This window comes from Hyperoodon ampullatus, assembly GCF_949752795.1.
Source record: "Hyperoodon ampullatus genome assembly, chromosome: 15".
Lineage (NCBI taxonomy): Eukaryota > Metazoa > Chordata > Mammalia > Artiodactyla > Ziphiidae > Hyperoodon > Hyperoodon ampullatus.
In genome coordinates, this window is record NC_136928.1 from 27,904,194 (window position 1) to 27,927,593 (window position 23,400).

Genomic DNA, 23,400 nt, shown 5'->3' on the forward strand with positions numbered 1-23,400 from the left:
TTAATAGGTGCCACTAAGAAAGCAGCATAGCATTGCAGAAGGACCACCAGGCCAGGAAACTGATTTTGCCTCTAACCAGCTGGGTGACTTTGGGCAGGTTGTTAACCCCTCACGGTCTGAATGGCCTCATCTGCAAAAACAGGGAGATGTCAGGCCTCACCAACTCTAGCTTTCTGGCTTTCTTTTCCTATGAATTTATGACCATGAGCCCTGGTTCCTGTGCTTAAGCTGCTCACAGACCAGCAGAAAGAAATGAGACCACCCCTAAAACAGATGCATGTTGTACAGGAAAAGAGACTGGGGGAGGGGTTAGGGCCTAATGGAAAGGAGCCTGACTCAGCCATGACCTCGGAGAATCAGAGAAACGAAGAAGGAGGACAGGGATTTGAGATGAGGGAGCCAAAGCCTCGCTCCCCTTTTACAACCTCAGCACCAGCTCTGACATCAAACATCTCCGAAACCAGCAGGAGTCGAGGGGCCAGCTGCGCCTGTAAACACCTCCGGGGAGTCTGAGCTGCTCTGGGTGGGCCGTGCAGGCCTATGAGCATCTCAGACACGCGGGGAGCACATGGCAGGACCCTCGGCATGAGCATGAGGCAGACCCAGAGCATTAGGCAAGACGGGGGCTACAGGGCTTCCTGCCACCCTTTGGATGTATCAGGTGCAGGAGTTGTGACTGGGGGCTCAGAAGGTACCGTCAAGGTCAAGCTGGCAGACTGGTATGATAAAGTAGAAAACTTTCTCAGCGGTGGGCTGTACCCAAACTCCGACCAGTGTGCCCACCCAAAGCCAGAAGCAGACTGATCCTAACCATGACCCTGAGCCTGGCTTCAGACTCACCCCTCATCTTGCCCTCAGACAGGCCCCAACCTGGTCTTAGACTGAGCTCCGACCCAGACCCACCCTGACCCTGGCCCCACCTTGACCTCTCATTTTCACAATGGTGTCCCAGGTAAGTACTGGTCCCAAGAATACCAAGTGCAAGTTTAGTCCATCTGTGCTGCCCTGGAGAGACTCAGGACAACACCGTGCTGGTGTGGGTTGTGTCCAGTGGTTACATCCAGCAGGAGAGGACCCACAGGAGAGAGGGCGGTAGAGGGAGAACTCACCTATTTCTTCGATGGTGTATTCTTTATCCTGAAACACTACACGGTCTGTCCGGTACACGGGGGCCTTGACTCTGTGCTGCTGGCAGAACAGGTGGAGGAGCTGAGAGGGATGGAGCTGATCTCTCCACTGGTTGGGTCCAGAGCTGAGGCCCAAACACAAGACAAAGATGAGACGCTCCAGGACACTGACGGGGGCAGAGGCGTGTGCAGTGACCTATGTACCCACACGCATGGCATAACCCATCCCTCACTTTGACCGTGGGCACCCTGTGTGATTGTTCATCGTGACCGGGGAGCCCATTTCACACACAGAGAAACTGAGGCCCAGAGACAAAAGGACTTCTTTACATATACATGGAATTGGAACTGAAATGTTTCCAATTTCCAGCTTTAGAGAATCAGACCCAGACAAGACCCAAGGTGGCAGGAAGTGGGTGGGGCTGGCCACACGTGAGTTCACCTTGGGGCCCAGAGGGGCTGTGTGTCCCATTGTCTGTCTCCCTTCTCCTTCCCCTCTCCAGGCCCTCGATGGTGACTTAAGGAGAACTTGATTATAACGACAGACATGAGGAAGAGCTGGGTTCTTAGCGTCAGATAAGCATGTGGGAACAGATGTATATGTATAACTGATTCACTTTGTTATAAAGCAGAAACTAATTAAAAAAAAAGCTAATCCCACCACTTACAAGTCCAGGTCTCAGTTTCCATATCTATGGAGTGGGGATAAGACCTGGGCTAACTGAGAGAGACAGTGTCTGTGCCGTGCTAGGCCCAGGCTGGCACACAGTCAGGGCTCGGCCCACAGTCAGGGAAGCAGCCAGCGCCCTGCACCTACATGCAGTAGGTCTGGGGGAGTCCGCAGCGAGCCCCAAACTTGGACAGCAGCCTGTTCTCCAGGTCGATAACCGTCTCCCCGATCTTTTCGTCCTTGGAGAGGAGGTCATAGTCATAGAGGGTAACCTTCAGGTCCTTCTCCAGAGGCAGAGTGCAGGTCAGCTCGAACATCCTATTGGGGTGGGGGTGGGGGCAGTTGTCATGACGACGCCAGCTCCCAGAGGTCACCGGACACAACGCAAACTCAAGTGGGTGGCAAGGCTGGAGCAAGAGCTAGAAAGCCACCCCTGGCCTCCTCCTCCTCTCCCAGGACTGGCTTGCAGTCCACCCTCCTCGAGCCTCCTATAGCTCTTACAGCACACCACCCACAGCACTCCCGGTGCTGGGCTTGTCTGAGTGTGTGTGTGTGTGTGTGTGTGTGTGTGTGTGTGTGTGTGTGTGCGCAGTATTCCCAAATAATCTGAGCTGGGCATATAACAGATGCCTGCCTGATGGACCACAGAATGGACGAATGAAATGGAGCACAAGGTTAAAAATGAAGTTTCAACCAGGACACGTGGAGACAAGAGATGTGAAATCCAGAGGCAGGTGCCAGAGCTCCAGAATTTACCAAGGGCATGGCCTGGGATCCACTTTCCGGACTCCTGGGGCTTCACCACTCCTTCTGGAGTGGGATTAAGAGAGGATGATAATAATAGTTCCTATCTTGCAGGGGGAGGGATAAATTAGGAGTTTGGAATTAACAGATGCACACTACTGTCTATAAAATGAGACCTACTGGACAAGAAGGATCTACTGTATAGCACAGGGAACTATATAGTCAATATTTTGTAATAACCTATGAGGGAAAAGAATCTGAAAAAGAATATATACAGATGTATATATGTATGTTTTTACATATATATATATATCTGAATCACTGTGCTGTACACCTGAAACTAACATGACATTGTAAATCAATTATACTTCAATTTAAAAAAAACCAGTTCCTGTCTCATGGAAAAAAAAAAAAAAAGAAGATTTGTGCGGAGGTTTCTTTGAGGAGAGCTCCTGCCGTGCTCTGAGACCCCCGTCACCTCCCACGGAGGTCAAGTGTAGAAATGCTGTCCCTTCTCCCCTGAAATGAGTTCCCTGCAGGAGGGACACACAAGCCTGGCACCCGAGCTGTGGTGGAGGAAGCACAAGCAGCTTGTAGCAGAGAGGAGGTGGGGGGACGATTGGGAGGAGCTGAGCTCCCGCCCTGGCTGGGCACGGAACTGCAGCGCTGCCTGCGGAGGAGGGGGCTGCTGCTCTGAAGCCTGTCCCACGGGAGCTGGGGCTCCAACAGCGAGAGACTGTGGGGTGGCCCATCTGAGCACAGGTTGGGGGGTATGGGAGGGGGACACCCGCTACAGGGACACAGCACCTGCCACATCCCAGGAGCTATGTTAGGAGGGCTCAGGGAGTGTATCTGAAAAGCCCACAGGGAAGCAAACATCTGCCACCCAAAGGGTGCCGATGGGGCGAAGTCAGCACTTGAGATGGACCCCTCCTCTCACACAGGCTCCCCAGTCCTGGTCCTGCAAGTATGGCGAAGGACGGCAGGAAGGGGCGGGGGGGACACTGGGCAAAGACCCTCCTCCCCTCCGCACACCCCCCCAAGGCGCACACGCTGTGCCCAAGGTGTACGCAGCTGCGAGAGAGAGCGACTGCCCTCCAGCCATCTGGTGCGCTCCTGATGACACATGAATGCGTGTTCTGGTTACCAGCCTGAGACGGTGGGCTGACGGCAAAGTGGACTGTCTAAACCTGAGTGGGAAAGTGGCTTGCCTACTACAGTTTCCACTCAGGGAGTGAGGAAGGTCACCCGCACAGAATACATGTTTACAGGAAACTGGCAGACAAAATCAAAGTTGTGTCTGATTATGTCCCATGCATTCTGCTGGTCAACACGTGGGTGATAGAAACAAAGAGCTTCTGCTGTGGACTCACAGAGGCTTGACACCCCAAGCAGAGCAGGTGGCCATGATCCAAAGGAGATGGTGAAACAGAGAGGGAGAGGCGTGTTTCTACACTAGCGCCCCTACCCTGCCCTGGGCCCTGCGTGGTCCCGTCAGCCTGGGGCTCCATGCTGGCCACTGGGGCTCACCAAACAGGGTTCTTCTCTTCCACCCGCCATCCTCCCCGCAGCGCTTCCCTCCAGTTCCAGCTTAGCAGTGGCTCATCATTGGCCAGGACTGTTTCCCCTTCAAAAATGGCATTTCCCCTGGCTGATTGGGTCTCTCTGCAGGGCCAGATGACTACAACTAACTCAAGAGACACCGGGTCATGAATCCAGTGTGTCACTTGACAATACCGGTACATGCCTTCTCCTACAGGTGCTAGAGAAATAGCTGCCAACCTCCCTCAAGATTCTCCTTTCTCTGCCCTAAATACGCTCGCATCCAAACAGGAAGCAAGTCAGGAAGCCTGGGAACTACTCCCGTGCAATGGGCACTGCTTCTTCCTTCCCTCGTCCTTAGATTTTAGGAAGCATTTTACCCTCTTGAGTCCACATCCTTCCACTATCTGCCACAGGTGAACGTGCAACAGTAGAAGAGAATAACTACTAAATGTAATAGGAATCCTGGATTAGATCCTGAAACAGTAAAGGGGCATTAATGGAAAAATTGGCAAAATCCTAAAAGAGTCCAGAGTTTAGTTAATAGTCATGTGCCAATATCAATTTCTTAATTTTGATACATGTAGCGTGGTTAGGTAGGATGTTAATGGCAGAGGAAATTGAGTGATGGGTATACGAAAACTGTATAGTATCTTTGTAATTTTCTGTAAATCTAAAATGATTCCAAAGTAAAAGTTGATCTAAAAAAAAGAAGAATTAGCAAATGCATGCTCTGGGTTTCCATTTAGATTTCTGATCTTCAAGGTAATTGTTTAACTAGGAGCTTCTGCCAGGACTCAGGCCTTTAGCGCTTAAGGAAGCGCTAGCTGAGGTTACACCCTTACAGACACGCAAGATTTAGGGAACACAGCTTTGCTCCAGGAGATGGGGACTTCCCAGTGGCAGCCACATCTCTCCCGCTGGGCTGTGGGTTATCCAGACTGGCACCTCCACCCCAAGACCCAAGCCACACCAACTTACTTTCCAAACACAGGCTCCAGAGTACAGGGGATGTAGTTGTCCTGGTCACTCACCGACTTCTTGCCTATGGAGATCTTGATGTAAGGATCACACTGGAGGAGGAGAAGGAAACGCTTCAGCGACATAACCTTCCCAACACGCTTCTGAGGCTCCTTCAGTGCTCTGCCCCTCAAAGGGACAAGGGGGCCCACCATCAAGAAGCTGCCACCTGCCAGCCAGCAGCCCCAGCCTGCACACCACCCCCGATGTGGGCTTCCAGCCTCGGCTCTGGCAGTGGAAACTGGGCACCTAAGTCCTCCATACTCCCAACCCACTGCCCCACTGGGAGACGGCGGCTGGGGGCCAGGCCCATATCCTCAGAAACATGCCAGTTTTGTGTGACATATGTGACTGGGCCGAGCTGGGGTCCTGTCTGTGACCTCTGCTTCAGCAGGTGGAAAGGGAGAGAGATGGCCAGACTTCTTCAGCCCAACGCAGCCTCCTACAAGCAGCAGCATTCCCTCAACTAGCCTCTGGAGCAGCCAGGGCCAAAGAATGTTTACAGTCAGTCTTGGCACCAGGAAGGCTCGAAGTATATAAACTTGACCACAGCCATGTCTTGGAGGCCATCGGTGGTGCCTGGGCGGGGACTGCTCCATCCCTCCCTGTGATCTCCCAGCAGGGTATGGGCAGCTTTTCTCACCTTGAAAAGCAGGGCACCAGGGATGGGACACCAGGCCCCTACCCAGAACCTAGGACACAGGCTAGGCCTGCACCTGTCTAAGGAGACAAGAGAAGACCCTAGCCTCGTGCCTCTGAGCCCCACTGTCCCCCACTCCTGCCTTGCCTCTTCCTCTTTCTCTCTCTTCCCAACTTCACTCTGTTCCTCCCCGCAACATCTCCCGGTAGCTCCAGACTCCTGCCCTCCTTCAAGCTCCCCTCATTCACTCAGGGTCAGGAAGAGAGTAGGTCAGTGAGGTACTCGCCTCAGGCACAAAATTTAAGGGAAAGACAAAAAAAGCTTAGTAATCAAAATAAACAACATTTTAATGTGATATTTTAAAAATTAAAACCAGTACCAACAGTCCATGATGACAAAAGTATCAAAGTTTTAAATAAAGACAGGATCAGGACTGCTGATTTTTCCTTTTGCCTCAGGCTCCACCATGGCCAGACCAGCACAGTTACCCAGCATGTTCCACCCCTCCTTCTTCCTTCCCCAACCCCACCCTTGAAAGTCCCACAAAGTCCTGCCCCAGGCTACACCATCAATACCCCTTGTCCTTATGCCTTATCCTTGTGCTAAACCTACACTGAGTCTGCTCTCAAACCTTTGCCAAGGTTTTTGACTCCTCCTAAAATATGGTTTTCTTCTCCCTCCCAGCCAATCAAAACTCCATCAATCCTTAAGAATCCTATGCTTTCCAGGAAGTCTTCCCCATTATTCCAAAGTCTTGTACTGACGTTGGCCTTCTCTGACCTCCTGGAACACTTGGCCTTGATAGAACTCCAATGCAGTCACACCTCAGGTTTGTACATTTTTGTCTGGTTTCCCCACTTACTGTGAACTCCCTGGGGCAAAGAGTGTATACAGATTCTGCAGCCTCTTTGTACCCCAGCCTACCATTTATTCCAGGGGAGGTGAGCGCTCTAGGAATGTTACCTTCCCGTTGGGGTCCTTGGGCTGCAGACCAAATGCTCGGATAACGTAGATGCGGACCAGGCATTCCTGGGGCCCCTGGGAAGCCAGCTGGTGGAACTGTCTTGGGGGAATGGGGATGGCCGGGTCTTCTGGGAGGGGATAAATTTTGAAGAGGCCCTGAAAAGGAGGGGTCAACTTTAATTTTCATCCCCAGTGTCACCAATACAATCACCACTATGTCCCTTACTCTCATGTCTGCCAGAGTCATCACCACTGCGATCACTAAGCCCAATGCCATCCCATCACCCCCATCACATTCTGCATCAGCAGCATCACCGTCACCGCCACCATCTCCATCACCCACATGGTCACCAACCGCAGCACTGGGGTCATTACTGATGTCACTACAGTACCTCTGCCCCCACCCCCTTCACTCATTGCTGCCACTCCAGTCTTGGGCCCCCCTGGGTTAGAGATGTGTCCTCAAGGACTTACCTTAAACTCCCCAATGACAGATGGGTCTTCCATCTCCTCCTGAGTCTTGCCCCGGTAGAGCTTGAAGGTGTTACAAAAGTCACACAGGCCCTCAAAGTCCTTCACATTCTCCAGTGGTGTGTCATAGACCTGCCACATGGGGGGACAAAAGAGGGGGACAAAGGAAAGAGAGAAAGAAGAGGGACAGCAAGGAAAGAGGAAACATGATAGTGTTCAAGGAAAGGAAAGGAGAGAAAGGACAGAGAAGAAAATGAGGGGGAAACGCCATAAGCAAATTAGAGAACAAAGGCCAAGAGGAAGGCAGGTGGGAGAGGTGAAGGTAAGAGATGAGGCCAAGAAGGAAGAGGGGCAGAGAAGAAGAGAACAAAGGCAGAGATAAAAAGGATGCAAATCATGGAGATGAGAGAGAGAAATGGCGGGGGGGGGGGTGTGGAAACCAGAGAAGGAAGTAAGAGGGGACGACGTTTGTTCAGCAACGTTGGAAAACAGGGCTTTCTGATTAATCCAATATTCTAGATACCCGAGAGTCATCAGATACATGGGTGGTGCGTTTTTGGAGAATAAGATCACAGTCAAACAAATAAATGAAAAGTTAACTAACTTTTTATTTGAAGATCAAGACAGAACTCTAGAAGATTCACAAGTCAGCAAAATACTTACTGTCCAGGATGTCCAAATGGCAGTGTATCAAATACTGGGCTGAGGATGTCTCTTGAGCACCACTTTAAATTTGTCAACTCAAGATATTTGTTTCTCTCCTCTTAATGACTTTTACTTGTTAGAGCATTGCTTAGACTTAAACGAAGCAGTAGTCTTCTATTATAGATGATAAAATGTACCTAATTAATAGTGATATTAACCCCCTTAATATACATGCTAAAATTGGTTGTATCTGAAACTGACCGGCAAGATAGTCGGCCCTCCATATCTGCGGATTCCATGTGTTGAATCCGCAAATATGCAACCCGCGGGCACAGAGGGCCTACTGTACTTCAGGTAAGTTCCTTTCTCATCTCGCTAAACATTTTTTCTCATTAGGCCTAGTTTTAGTTCTTTCTCTTCCATGAAGCCCAAGTTCTATCTCTTCTAAGAAATAATTAATTATGTGAGTGATATAGGTTCATTATTAAAAATTAGAAAATGTAAGTAGATATAAAGAAAATATTATCATTGCCTTAAATTCTGACTTCCAAAAATGACAACTAATTATTTGGTTAACATTTGGTATGTATCATTTTGAATATTTTCTTGCCATATTTATATCGTTGCATCATTTCAATCAAAAGAACAATTCTTCGAGGTGTCTATACTACCGTTTTCTCTTTTCTAGTTTCTTATTTCTGCTTCTATTTCTATTATTTTCTTCTACTATTTTAAGGATTTTTTTTCTTCTAATTTCTTCAGTTGAAATTTTAATTACTTTGTTCCCTCTTTTCTGATAAGGAAAACACTTATTGCTATGAAATTGCCTCTGTTTACTACTGCCTTAGTATTGCCCCATTTGTTTTCATGTATAATGTTTTCATTTTTCTTTTCTCGGCATTCCATAATTATAGTTTTATTTTTACTTTTTGATCTAAAAGCTAGATGTGTAACTGGTTTTCATTCTTTTGTTTTAACATAAGTTTTTAGGGCTATAAACTTCCTCTGAATACTGTTTTAACTGTAACAAGTAAGTTCTAAAAGGTAGCGTTTTATCCTTGCTTCCCAGATATTCTGCAATTTCTCTTATATTTTCTCTTTCACCAAGAATTGTTAAAAGAGAGTTGATTTTTTTAAATTTTCCAGATAGAAGTTTTCTTGTGCTTTTGAGCTTGTTATTAATTTCTAATTTTATGGCATTATATTCAGAAAACATTGTCAGTGTTTTGCCACTTTTTGAATTTTATTAAGATTTTCTTTATGCTCTATCACATGGTCAATTTTTGTTTTGGGTTTTTTTAAATTAATTTTTATTGGGGTATAGTTGCTTTACAATGTTGTGTTAGTTTCTGCTGTGCAGCAAAGTGAATCAGTTATATGTATACATACATATATCCACTCTTTTTTAGATTTCCTTCCCACTTAGGTCATCACAGAGCATTGAGTAGAGTTCCCTGTGCTATACAGTAGGTTCTCATTAGTTATCTATTTTATACCTAGTAGTGTATATATGTCAATTTTGTAGATGTGCCATAGGGGTGTCTCTATTTTCAGGCTACCAGGTTCAATCAGGTTAGTAATTACTTTAGTCTTCTATATCCTCTCATGATTTTGTCCCCTTGATCTGACATGAACTGAGAAAAGTGAATTAAAATCACCCCCACAAACCAGTATACTTCTATTTCTTCTTCTATCTCTTGTAATTTCTGTTTTGTAAATATTGAGGTATTTACATAGATATTCTCATGACCGTCATACCTAGGAACTGCAGCATTTAGCATTCTAAAGTGCTATTCTTTGCCTCATCTAATATTAAGATTGTGACTTCTGCTTTCTTTTCATCTGCATTTGCCTGGGACACATTTTCCCAATCTTTTATTTTCAACCTTTATGAAGCTTTTTATTTTAGAGTTAGATTTTGCTTTGAGATTTGATTTAAATTTTGTGATTAATAAATGATTGATATGACATGTATTGATATGACAGATATGTTTGGTCTGGTTTTACATTTGTATTATATTTACATAGTCATGTAATATGTTTATATTATATTTCCTAGCTTCATAGGGTTTTTCTAAAAATCTTTGCATGGGGCTTCCCTGGTGGCGCAGTGGTTGAGAGTCCGCCTGCCGATGCAGGGTACACGGGTTCGTGCCCCGGTCTGGGAGGATCCCACATGCCGCGGAGCGGCTGGGCCCATGAGCCATGGCCGCTGAGCCTGCGTGTCCGGAGCCTGTGCTCCGCAACGGGAGAGGCCGCGACAGTGAGAGGCCGCGACAGTGAGAGGCCCACGTACCGCAAAAAAAAATAAAAATAAAAAAATAAATAAAAATCTTTGCATGGTCTGTTTTCTCTGTGTGTGTGTGTGTGTGTGTGTGTGTGTGTGTGTGTGTGTGTGTTTTAGTATTTCTGAGAGCTAAAATGACCTGAGTTTATGCTCTAATATTATTCTGTCTTTAGGGGCAGTATTCATGGGTTCCCCCCTATAGCAATGATAAAATAATCAAATTTTATCTTCCTCCCTCTCCCTCTCCATCACCTAGTTTTAGACAATATTATCTATCTTAATGTTTATGTTTGTGCTGTTTGCTTATAATTTGCTTATATGCCTATTATTTGATTTGCCAATTTTATTTTTTATATTTATATATTATGTATATTAATAGCATAAACGTACCTTTTTAACCACTTTAAGTGTACAGTTCAATGACATTAAGTACAGTCACACTTTTATGCTCCCATCACCACCATTTATCTCCAGAATTTTTTTCATCCCCCCCAGTTGAAACCTCAAACTCACTAAACAATAATTCCCTTTCTCCCCCCGCCCCCCGCCCCCAGCCCCTGGCAACCATCATTCCACTTTCTGTCTCTATGAATGTATTACTCTAAATACTGCACATGAGTGGAATCATACAGTATTTGCCCTTTTGCAACTAGCTTATTTCACTTAACATAATGTCTTAAAGATTCACCCATGTTGTAGCATGGGTCAGAATTTCCTTCCTTTTTAAGGCTGAATAATATTTTATTGTATGTAATTACCATATTTTGTTTATTCATTCATCAGTCAATGGACATTTAGGTTGTTTCCACATTTCGTGATTTGCCAATTTTAGATAATATCTGGCAATCCTATTTATTCTGTAATATGACTATCAGTGCTCTTACTCTGTATTCCATTCTCTTTCCTCCTTTACCTAACTTTTGTCAGTTTTATCATTTCTACCTTTTCAGTATATACGGTATTTACATTCTGTCCAGTTACCCTAACCCTCTCAGTTGTTTCCATCTTAGGCTTAAGGTAAAATATGCTCACAACCAGTCCTTTTGTTATGGTTTTCCCAGTTACATCCAAGTTGAGATGGCTCCTAGATGAGCTCCAATTCATCCCGTAGGAGTCCCTCAAGACAGGCTCCTGGGAGCCATACTACCTGTCTCCTGAATGTGAATACCTGTGTGTCTGTAGCCTTTACGCTTGAAGGGCAGCTTGGCTGAATGTCAAATCCTTGGGTCACCCTTTCTTTCCCTGATGATCTTACACATGGTGCTTTATTGTCTTTGGGCATTAAATGTTGTAGAGAAAGTGAAGTCACCTTGATTTCTTTCCTTTTTTAAATTATTTAAATTTTTGTTGGGGGAGAATGTATGACTACCCAAAGAATTTTTTCTTTATCTCTAATGTCCAATAACTACACTAGAATATGTCCCTGGGTTGACCAATCTGGGTCAATTTTTCCTGACACACAGCAGACCTTCTAGTATGCGTACTCAAGTATTCTTTCATTTCAGTGAAGTTTTATTAAACTATCAACTGTTTATTTTAGTTCCTTGTTTTGGTTGTCTTCCTTGCGGACTCCAATTATGCAAATGTTGGATCTCCTTTCCCTGACTACTATGCTTGTCATTTTCTCTTTATTCTTTTATAACTCTTTCTTTATTTCCATTTCATTCTGCCCTCTATGCCCCTTTCTGTGTTTTCCAATGTGGCCATTCTGTCCTGTGCTCTTTCCAATTTCATGTTTTCTTCTCCTTCTTTCCTGAATCTTACTAGCTCATATTTCATGTCTTCTCATCTCACCAGCCCTTCATTCTTTTATTTCTGCTTGCATTCTGACCACCCTATTTCTAAAAAGTTAACAGCAAAATCTTTCATCTCATCTGTTCCTTGGAGAAATTTTTCTGGTGGGTATATATCCTCTTCTTTTGGTTAAGTTTTGTTATATATTTTCTCTTCTTATTTTTATAGTATTTTTAAATTAATACTGTGCTATTTTTTTTGTTATTACTTGTCACTAAATGTGTTAGATTTTCCTAGACCAGTTATTTCCTTTGTTCCCATAACAGAGGCAGGCTGTTCCCTACAAATATGGTTCATCTGTGTGATTCTTGTGTAGCTCCAACTTCTCTGTTTCTCTGAACCAAATCAGGTCTAAGAGGCTTTTGTCACCAGCCTGAGCCTGTCTCCAAAGTTCCCATGTCCATTGTTGTGAACAAAGAATATATTTTTATATGTTACAGTGAAATTTCAATTTCGGGAATTATATTTTTAACTATCTGCTATGAAAATTTTCAAGCACACACAAAAGTAAAGAGAATAGATAATAAGTCCCCATGAATCCATAGCCCGTCTTAAATAATTATCAACATTCTTTTATTAGGAAGTATGGGGTTTTCTGAGATCTGCTACCACTATGACCTTTCATCATTTTCATGCATCTTCTCTTCATTTACTGCCGAGTGGCTTCTACCCAATCTCAGTTGCCTTTGGACAGCCCTTACATGTATTTTGGAGTCTGCGGGTTTTATTTGTTTCCAACTTTTACTGAAAATGAAGTTTGTGGGTTTGAATGATTTCCAAAGAGAAAAAGTGAAAAATGCTGACTTATGCAGCCATGTTCATACTGGAAGTCCCAATAAAATACTTTTTAAATTTCCAAGTGGTTGGTCTTTTTGTTTAAACTTTTGTTATTAATTTCTCATTTTATTGCATTTAAATCTGTCTTGTATGATTTCTGCTTTTGGTAACCTATTACTAACCTAATATGTGATCAAATTTTGTAAGCGTTCTCTGAGCATTAGGAAAAACTCATTTTCCATTTTTAAATTATTTTTATCCTCTATTTTAGAACTACTCTTGATGTAGCTTAGAAAATATTTACCTTGTTATTCAGATCTTTTATTTCCTTATTTATTGGTTGCCTGTTTCATCTGTCTAGGAAAGAGGTGCATTAAATCACCACTGCAACTTTAATTTCTGTAATTTCATGCCTTCATTTGTGTGAGGTATTACTTTATATATTCCTATCCATTTTTGCTTTAAGGATTTCTAAGCTTTATTGTTCCATACATTAATGTTTGGGAGTTTTTGCACTGAGATGTACATCTTTTATTTATACAAAACACTCCATTTTGTTTCCTTTGCTTTTTACTTTAGTTTCTATCTGTTTCTCTTTTGTTCGCACTTACTTTACTTTGTTTGCCAAAATATTTACTATTTTAGCCATTCTAAGTTGTATTGTCTTAGATGTGTCTTTTAAAGACATTATAATGAATTTTGACTTTTGATGAAGTCTGAGTCCTTATCACTTAGTAAAAGACTGTAACCCAGTTTTATTTATTAGGAAAATTATTCTTTTTCTATTGTGTTTTTCTATGATTTCTGCCTTTCTCTGCTTTCTTGCTGTATCTTTGTTTTCTATCTTTCACTATTGTGACTATGAGTTGTCTTTTTTTCCCTATGATAGCAATTTCCAAAATATGGGTTTTTCCCCCCACCCATTGTGTACTCCATTCTCTCCATAATACTACAAGCTATTTTTCAAAGACCCATGTTGGTGGTGGTGGTTACTGATCCCTAAAGGACCAGCGTTTCTTCCAGATCTGCTTTTCCCCCCAGAAACAGGTTGAATGCATTTTGTTTTTAGACAGCCCATTTTCACTTGGAAACTGTCACAGATCTCAGAGAGGTCAAGCTGGTGGGCTGGGTGCCAGTTCAGCATCCGGCATCTGAGGGAGTGGCAAGGGTGCCAGGGCCATGGGCCACCCTGGCAGGAGTCCTCATTCTTACTTGGCTTTTCTCATTTTTTGGCAAGGCCACAGTACCACATGCCAGACTTAATGTGTCGGACCTTCTTCCTGGTACGCAAATAGTTCTGTCTCTTTGCCCAGCCTCACACACCCACCTACCAAGTCAACAAAGCTGCCTGGGGAGGCCTGAGCCTTCTGACTGCTGCTGCCTGAGGCCTCATCTCTGCCCCTCCAGGTCTCCAGGTACAATGACATGGGGGCGTCCAACGTACCAGAGGCAGCTCTGGCCACCTTGTGAGATCACCCTCCATACTGGTCACCCACCACTCCAATAAGCCTCAAGCCCCCTTCATCTAGTCCCTGTTAGGGAGCTCCTTGGGCTTTTCTTGCATGTCTGACAGCCTTGGCCCCTTCTTGCTCTCTAGGTAGGGCTGCCAGGTTTAGCAAGTGAAAATACAGGACACCCAGTTAAATTTGAATTTAGGATAAACAACAAATAGTTGTTAGATAAGTATGTCTGTGCAATATTTAAAGCATATTTATACTAAAATATTATTCATTATATATCTGAAGTCCAGTGTAACTGAGCATCCTGAATTTTACCTGGTAACCCTCTCCATGACACTATGTAACTCCTTCAGGGAGTAGTTTTGAATCACCTCTGGTTATCTTTTTTAAAAGTAGTCTGCTTTTAAAAAGTATAACCGTATTTGTGGAATTTCCTCAAAATACCAGAATTTGGCTGACTCATCCCTGGTTTTGTGGTGTTTTTCGGGCTCTGGGTTTTTTTTCCACAGAAACAGAGTTTACCATATTTTTATATGTGCTGGGTAATTTCTATCCCAGTTGCAGAGGTGGGGGAATCAGAGGTACATTCTCACATTGACTTTCCTTTTTATTTTAATGGAAAATTTTTATAATAGAAAAGTTCAAATAACTTTAAAAGAGACAGAATAGAATAGCAAATCCCTAAGTACCCATCTCCAAGCTTTAACAATTTTCAATATTTTGCAATTTCAATCGTCTTTAATATTTTGAACATCTATCAGAGGGTGACCCACATCATCTAAATAATTCATCCTTACTTTTCTTGAGCATTTTAAAACAGATCCCAGGTATCATTTCACCCATAAATATATATGCATATACATTTATGTATACACATATTCTCTTTCAGTTGCATCTCCCGCTGCCCAGTGCACGTGCCCAGGGACTGCTAGACTGAAGAGGACATTGTGAGGAGTGCTCACCTTTAGAGTGTCAAAGTCCTTCTCCAGGTAGGACCCACACTTTTCCCTCTCCCCTATTGAGGCAAAGAATTTGCTCCACCAATCAATGAACTCCTCCTCCTGAGTGGGTAGAAAAAAAGAGACTGTTTCAGAAACAGAATTTGTCAAGCAAGGTTCTTCTGGACCAACACCAAGCAAGGCTGATGGGCTGGCCTGGACTGCCAATCTCTCCTGCTGGTGTGAGTTCGGGGGAGCAGAGAGCTGGAACTCCCTGCCTCTCCAGGGGCCAATTGTGCAGTCAGGAGAAAGGTCTTCACACCTGCTTGGTGTTGAGAGGCAGAGGCTCTCGCCCTGGCCCTGCCTACCTGCACTGTGTGATTCTGTTAAGCTCTTGGGGCCTCCCTTTTCCTTTCTGTGAAATGGGCATAATCATCACAGTCCCCCTGCATTCCAGGGGCATACTGAGGCTAAAATCAGAGGATACATAGGATAACTCTTTGGGGAGAAATGTCAATAAAGTGTTATTTATTAATAAAATACAGGACCCAGGAAAACTCAGACCCCAAAGGGCTATCCTGATCCCCACCAGACCCCAGCCAAAAGAAAGCTTCCAAAATCAGAACTTAGTCTCCTGCAAGGTCAAATCAAGGCAGAGTCCCTGAAATTCAACAAATACTAAGTGCTCATTATTCAAAAGACACTATGCTCAATGGGGGAAATTAGGTGAGGAGGAAGGAAGGTTGTGACAACACACTCTCTGCCCCTTCCTTCCTTCGCTTATTCATATCTGTGGGCAAAGGTGGACGGGCCTGTTGGGGTACACACTGGTCTCCCTGCCATTTAACTCTTCCTGGACAAGGCCCTCTTGGCTCTTGTGTCTAGAATGCTCCTTCAGCTGTGCCCTGTGCAGGTGTCCTGTCACTCAGGGAGTCAGCAAGCTCTCTGAAGGTGGGATCATCACTCTCCCTGGCCTCCCCCAAAACCCACGCAGGCCCAGGCACTGGGTCTGTGCTGCCGGCAAAGCTCACCCAGTTCCATGGGAAGGGCCCAGGACAAGGTGTTGGGAGAGCCCATTCTGGGGCCCGCTTTCCTCCTCTGTATGAGGCGGTCAACTAGGGGATCTCCCAGGAGCTTGCTCTGATTCCATAAAATGAACTGAACCCCATCATGAATTTCTGGAAATGCTGGTGCTCCCTTTAGACCAATGCCCAGTCCGTCAAGCTCCACCTTATTAAGTGTTAGCACATGCTGCAGGCAGACCAAGGGAACTTGAACAGGTACAATGGGGAGAGCATGGACTGAGGTTCTCAGAGTCTCCACCCATCCTGGAAGTATGGCCCTAACACCATCTGTGTGGCCAGAATATGGTGCCTAGACAGAGCACCAAGTGGGTGCCAGAGTAAGGCTGAGTCTACAGACAGTCTCTGTCTGACCAACTTACCAGGAGGATCTTCTGCAGCCAAAAAGGGGAAAAGAGGTTCAGGTGGGTTAAGATACAGGGTAGCAGAGATTTCTGAGTTGTAATGACTCTCAAAACAGCCAGCAAGGCAGACACCAGCCGTGATGTTTTAAGTTCAGTTTGAAGAAAAAGATGCCATGGATGAATAAACATACACAGACACACATATCAAACTCACCCAATCACGGACACACAAAAGAACATATTTACACAATCATGCCCAAGAGAGATGTGTATGCTGAAACACACATATATCCCCCCAAAGTACACACGCTAACACACAGGCAAATATGTACATAGAGGTAGGAATGGTTAGAATGGAATTCAAGTTAGCTGTTTGATTCCTCTTAAGTCTTTCTTTTCTTCCCCAGCTCAGATACTTAAAGATCTGAGTTTATGACTCAGGCTCAGAGTCAGGCATAAAAAGGCAACAATCAGTGTGTTTTGTACAAGGAAATGACAGGAACACGATAGCTGTGGGAAAGTCATTACATTTCCCTCAGTCTTGAAAAACCAAGTAAATTTTTTTTTAAAAAGAATATGGAGTCAGAGACTCTGAGTAATATGATTAACAGTGTCGTTTAAATACACAAACATCATGTAATCTAAAAACAGAACTTACACCTTCTTTTCCAGTACCATTGGAGCACTTAGAAAAAATTAAAAGCCACAAAGCCAATGTCAATAAAGTCCAAGGAATAAACCCATTACCAGTCACACTCTCTGACCTCAATAATAAAATGAGAAACTAATGAGAAACTCAAAAATCAAAAATCCCAACCTTTTAGAAATTTAAAGATGTACTCTTAAAACCCTTCTGAGTCAAAGGAAATACCAAAACTAAAATCACAGATCCTTAGAAAATACCAAGAGTAAGAGGGCTATGCCTTAAAATTTGGTAGCCAAGTCTGTACTCAAAAGAAAATTTAGTCTTAAATATTCTTGCTTTTATACAAAAAGAATGAAAATAAATAACCTGATAACTCAAGAAATTAGAGAAAAGTAGGAAGATAATTTGAAAATGATGAGTAGAATTATGGAGAATATTACAACTGATAATTCAATCCCAGAGCAAACTTTCAAAAGACCAATAAAATAAACATTAGATTATTTACCAAATCTAATGTTAAAAAGTAGGTACACCATTAGGAATAAGAAAGATGAAATAAAAAGATATTATGGAGAGAATAAAAAATTAAGAGATTTGCTACACCCAAAGCAATGGAAAAACCCTGGAAAATCTAGATGAAGTGGGTAACTTTCTAAAAATATATATAAATTGCCAAAATTAATTCAAAAGTAATAGAAAACATGAAGAGATCACTTCCTGAAAGTGGAAGAGATCTCAAAGAACTACCTCCAAAAAAGACATCAGGCCAAGATGGTTTCTTTGGAGGCAGGTTCTATCAGTCTCTCAAAGAATAGATCATTCTTTGTTCCACAGCATAGGAGAAAAATGAAGTTTCTCCCTTTCATTTTGTGAAGCCTGACCAGGGGACACACACACACAAACACACACACACACACACACACACACACACACACACACACATCAATCCTATTCCTGAACAGAGATATAAAGGTCCTAAATAAAATACTGACAAATAGATTGCAGCAGTAGATTTTGCATGGCCAGACTGGATTATTCCAGAATGCAGGAGTGGCTCAGTATCAATAAGCAAGGAGAGAAAACCCAAATAATCATCTATAACAGAAATTTGCAAACTATGGCCCGGTAGCCAGCCACCTGGTTTTGTAATTTACATATTGTCTGTGGCTGCCTCTTAACTACAACAGCAGAGCTGAGTAGTTGTGACAGAGACCTTATGTCCCCCAAACCTAAAGTATTTACTACCTGGCCATTTAAGAAGAAGCTTGTCAACCCCTGATCTATATAGGCAAAAAAGAAGGGAGTGTGAGGGGTTATAAAATTGTTATAAAATTTTTAGTTATTTCTAAATGAAGCTCTCATGAGTTAAGAATAAAAGGAAACTTTCTTAGCATTGTAAAGACTATCTTCAAGCAATAGCCAGCATTGTACTTAACAGTACCAGGCTTTCTCCCAGAAGGGAGTCTGCCTCAGGGTTCAAATCCTGCCACTCCTAGCTGTGTGACCTTGGGCAAAACTTAACTTCTCTGTGCCTCAATTATCTTGTCTGTAAAATGGAAAAACACTAGCATCAATTTGACAGAGTTATCGTGAGGAATAAATGAGTCATATGTATAAAGTGCTTAGAACAGTGCCTATCACAGTGCTACTGACAATAGTATTGCTTTTTTCTGTGGACCAGGTTAGCTTCTGACCAAGGGCTGGCTCTCTCACAGACTGCCAGCAGGAGCGTAGCTGGCCACAATCTTTCCGGAAGGCAATCTGGCTGCATGTTTCTACAGCCCCAAAAATGTGCCTACATTTTGACCCATCATTCCCATTCTAGAAATCTATTCAAAGAAAGTATTTATAGATATGCATAGAGATTTAACTACATTTATAACAGGGAAAAACAACTTAAGCATCTGACAATAAGGAACTTTTTGGGTAAACTGTACATCCATGTGATTAAATGTTGTACAACATAAAAAAATGATGTAGAAATGTTTATTGACATGGAAAGTTATTCACAATGTATGAGATTTACAACAGGTTAAAAACTGGATAATGAGAATTCTTTTTAATTAAATGATCAAACCCCAGGGCTTCCCTGGTGGCGCAGTGGTTGAGAGTCCGCCTGCCGATGCAGGGGACATGGGTTCGTGCCCCGGTCTGGGGAGATCCCACATGCCACGGAGCGGCTAGGCCCGTGAGCCATGGCCGCTGAGCCTGCGCGTCCGGAGCCTGTGCTCCGCAACGGGAGAGGCCACAACAGTGAGAGGCCCGTGTACCACAAAAAAAAAAAAAAAAAGGATCAAACCCCAAATGTTCACAGCAATTATCTGTGAATGATAAGATTATAAATGTTTTGTTTATTCCTTTTATTTTTGTGTATCGCTCAAAGTTTTCTAATTTTTCATTGTATGCATGTATTCCTTACATAATTTTAAAAATGTAAGGTTTTAAAAATAAAGAACAATAGGAGGATACTTCAAAACACGCCACCAAGAAAATGAAAAGGTAATTCACTGAACAGGAGAAAATATTTGCCCATGTGTATCTGATAAGGGATTTGTAACCAGAATATATAGAGAACTCACACAATTCAATAATAAAAAGATGAATAATGCAATAAAAATGAGCCATGGATTAAAACAGACATTCCTTGAAAGAAGATACACAAATGACCAATAAGCACATGAAAAGATGCTCAACATCATTAGCCATCAAGGAAATGCAAATTAAAACCACAATGAGAGAACATCTCACACCACTAGGATGGCTATAACCAAAAAGTCAGATAATAACAAGTGTTGGTAAAGATGTGGAGAAACTGAAACCCTCATCTACTTCTGCTGGAAATGTAACATGTTGCAGTCACTTCGGAGAATAGCCTGGCAGTTCCTCAAAAGATTAAACAGAGAGTTACCATATGACCCAGGAACCCAGGAATTCTACACCTCATTATATATCCAAGAGAAATGAAAACTTAGGTCCACACGAAAACTTGTACATGAATGTTCATAGCAGCATTATTCATAATAGCCCCAAAGTAGAAACAATCCAAATGTCCATCAATGGATAAAGAAAATGTGACGTATCCATACAATGGCACATTATTTGATAATAAAAAGCAACGAAGAAATGATACATGTTACAACTTGGATGAACCTTGGAAACATTATGCTACATGAAAGAAGTTCATATGTGGTCACAAAAGATCACATTGCATGATTTCATTTATATGAAATGTCCAGAATAAGCAAACCCATAGAGACAAAAAATAGATTAGTGGTTGGGAGGAAATGGGGGACAACTGCTCTTGGGGTACAGGATTTCTTTTTGGAATGATGAAAATATTCTAAAGTTGATGATGGGTGATGGTTGCACAGCTCTGTTAATAAACTAAATGCCACCGAATTGAATACTTTAAATAGGGGCTTGTATTTATGTGGATTATCGCAAAAAAAGGTGTTAAAATAAAAAAGAACAGATGATAAAATACAAGCATATAACCTCTAACAGAAGAACAAAAGCAGAAATCTCAAGTATTTATTTTAAGGAAATTAGAGTTAAGCTTTTTTTTTTTTTTTAAAGAACTAGCAATTGACCACCAAACAGGACTTAAGTCTTACCACACTCAACTTTGCCCGAGAACTCTCAGCTGTAATTTCCTCTTCCCTCTAAGTTCCAGGTGATTTCTATGGCTGGTTCTCCTTAAGCAGACACAGGAGCAGGGCTGGTGACTTTCCTAACCCCTGGTAACCCCAGCTAGCCGGCTGCTCAGTGATTTCAGCCCCCCTTTTCTCCCTGCATCCTGCAGGTAAGTCCTCTTCCAATCGTCCTCATTCTTGACAGAAATGATACATGCAGCAGAATCATAATTTACATCCTAGCTAGTTCATATTTGGCCTCTTTGCCCTTCCCCACTTCTAAATTCCCTTGGCCCTCTCTTGCTCCATTGTATTTCTGGCCAACCAAACCTAGGTTTAAACCCAGCTCTTCCCCATCACATGCAACGTGGCTGAGAAATAGCAAACCAGAGGCTGGTCTCACTTCAAGTTCATGTCACAGCCTCAAGTGGGTCCATTGCTGTCGTCCACTCCATCTCAACTCCCTGGTCCTCTGCTCTGCCCCTGCCGGACACGAGCATTCCACACCTTCTCCTTTCCTCTCAGCCCTCTACTACCTCCTCCCTGTCGTCACTCTGGGCCAGTGACCCTGCTTCCTCTTTCTCTTAGAACAGAAGCCATCAGAAGAGACCCCACCCCCTGCAACCCCACCAGCACCGGCACCGCACCCGCCCTCCCTCCTGTTACAAAGGTGCTCTGCTTGCACCCCGACCCAAGGCCACCCCTGCACGCATGCCCTCTGACCCATTCAAGGACGTGATCCTCTTCCCCCCCTCCTGTGTCATCACGCTTCCTTCTCTACTGGCTCATTCCCATCGGCGTTCAAATATGTGACACTAGTCCCCCATCATTTAAAAAGAAAACTCTCAAAGCGCACTTTTGGCTCCCGCCTACTTTCTTTCTTCCTTTTACAGAAAAATGTCTAGAGTTTTCTACACTTGTCTCTAATTCTTGTCTTTCCATTCTCTCTGCTCCACCGAAACTTGCCTGTCAAGGTCACCGAGGACTCAGGCCTCAAAAATCAACCAACAGCAGTATTTGATAGAGGCAGTCACCTCCTGTCTCTGAAACATCCCCCTTGCCTTACAGAGCATCACGGTTGTGGTCCTCTCACCCTACTGGTCACGCCTTCTCATTCTCTGCTGATTCCTCCTTGTCACTTGTGCTTTGATCATCTGAGTGGCCTGGGGCTCCAGGCTCAGACCCCTTCTTCTCCCCATCCACACTTACTCCCTTGGGGTTCCCCTCGAGTTTGATGTCTTTAAATAACATATACACTGAGGAACCCCACGTGGAGCTCTCTCCAACCTGCATGACTCCTCTGAACTCCAGCTGCCTGTTTAACATCTCCGACTAGACATCTAATAAGCTTCTCGAATGTGCCATCTCCAGAATCCAACTCCTAATCACACCTCCCACCCACCCACCTGCTCCTTCCACAGTCTTCCTCTTATAAGCAAGTGCAACTCCTTCCTTCCAGATGCTCAAGTCAAAACCCCCACAGTCACTTCGGACTCTTCCTCATGCTCCACATTCCATCCATCGGTGAATCCTGTTGGCGCCACCTTCAGTACATACTCAGAATCAGACCGATTCTCCCCTATCACCACGGGCCTGGTCCCCATCGTCTGGATTGTTTTGGGGGTTTGTTTTTTTAACATCTTTATTGGAGTATAATTGCTCTACAATGGTGTGTTAGTTTCTGCTTTATAATAAAGTGAATCAGCTATACATATACATATATCCCCATATCTCCTCCCTCTTGCTTCTCCCTCCCACCTTCCCTATCCCACCCCTCTAGGGGGTCACAAAGCACCGAGCTGATCTCCCTGTGCTATGCGGCTGCTTCCCACTAGCTATCTGTTTTACATTTGGTAGTGTATATATGCCATGCCACTCTCTCACTTCGTCCCAGCTTACTCTTCCCCCTCCCCGTGTCGTCAAGTCCATTCTCTACATCTGTGTCTTTATCCCTGTCCGGCCCCTAGGTTCTTCAGAACCTTTTCTTTTTTTTTTTTTAGATTCCATATATATGTGTTAGCATATGGTATTTGTTTTTCTCTTTCTGACTTACTTCACTCTGTATGACAGACTCTAGGTCCATCCACCTCACTACAAATAACTCAATTTCGTTTCTTTTTATGGCTGAGTAATATTCCTTTGTATATATGTGCCACATCTTCTTTATCCATTCATCTGTCGATGGACACTTAGGTTGCTTCCATGTCCTGGCTATTGTAAAAACAGAGCTGCAATGAACATTGTGGTACATGACTCTTCTTTTTTTTTTTTTTTTTTTTTTTTTTTTTTTTTTTTGCATTACGTGGGCTTCTCACTGCTGTGGCCTCTCCCGTTGCGGAGCACAGGCTCTGGACGCGCAGGCCCAGTAGCCATGGCTCACGGGCCTAGCCGCTCCGCGGCATGTGGGATCCTCCCAGACCGGGGCACGAACCCGCGTCCCCTGCATCGGCAGGCGGACTCTCAACCACTGCGCCACCAGAGAAGCCCTACATGACTCTTCTTGAATTATGGTTTTCTCAGGGTATATGCCCAGTAGTGGGATTGCTGGATCATAGGGTAGTTCTATTTTTAGTTTTTTAAGGAACCTCCATACTGTTCTCCATAGTGGCTCTATCAAT

At 43.7% G+C, this 23,400-nt stretch overlaps 1 protein-coding gene across 9 annotated transcripts in view; it reads right to left on the reverse strand.

The window, feature by feature from the left end:
• The window catches only part of DYSF (dysferlin), a gene marked incomplete at its 5' end in the record, with an annotated part of 228,163 nt that overhangs the window by 24,729 nt on the left and 180,034 nt on the right, over positions 1-23,400 (reverse strand). For all 9 annotated transcript variants that reach the window (XM_079721048.1, XM_079721046.1, XM_079721044.1 and 6 more), the window contains 6 exons: positions 1,110-1,252; positions 1,945-2,115; positions 5,065-5,156; positions 6,707-6,862; positions 7,181-7,309; positions 15,103-15,201. In XM_079721048.1, the coding sequence (XP_079577174.1) occupies positions 1,110-1,252; positions 1,945-2,115; positions 5,065-5,156; positions 6,707-6,862; positions 7,181-7,309; positions 15,103-15,201 (790 nt within the window). The remainder of the gene's footprint in view (positions 1-1,109; positions 1,253-1,944; positions 2,116-5,064; positions 5,157-6,706; positions 6,863-7,180; positions 7,310-15,102; positions 15,202-23,400) is intronic.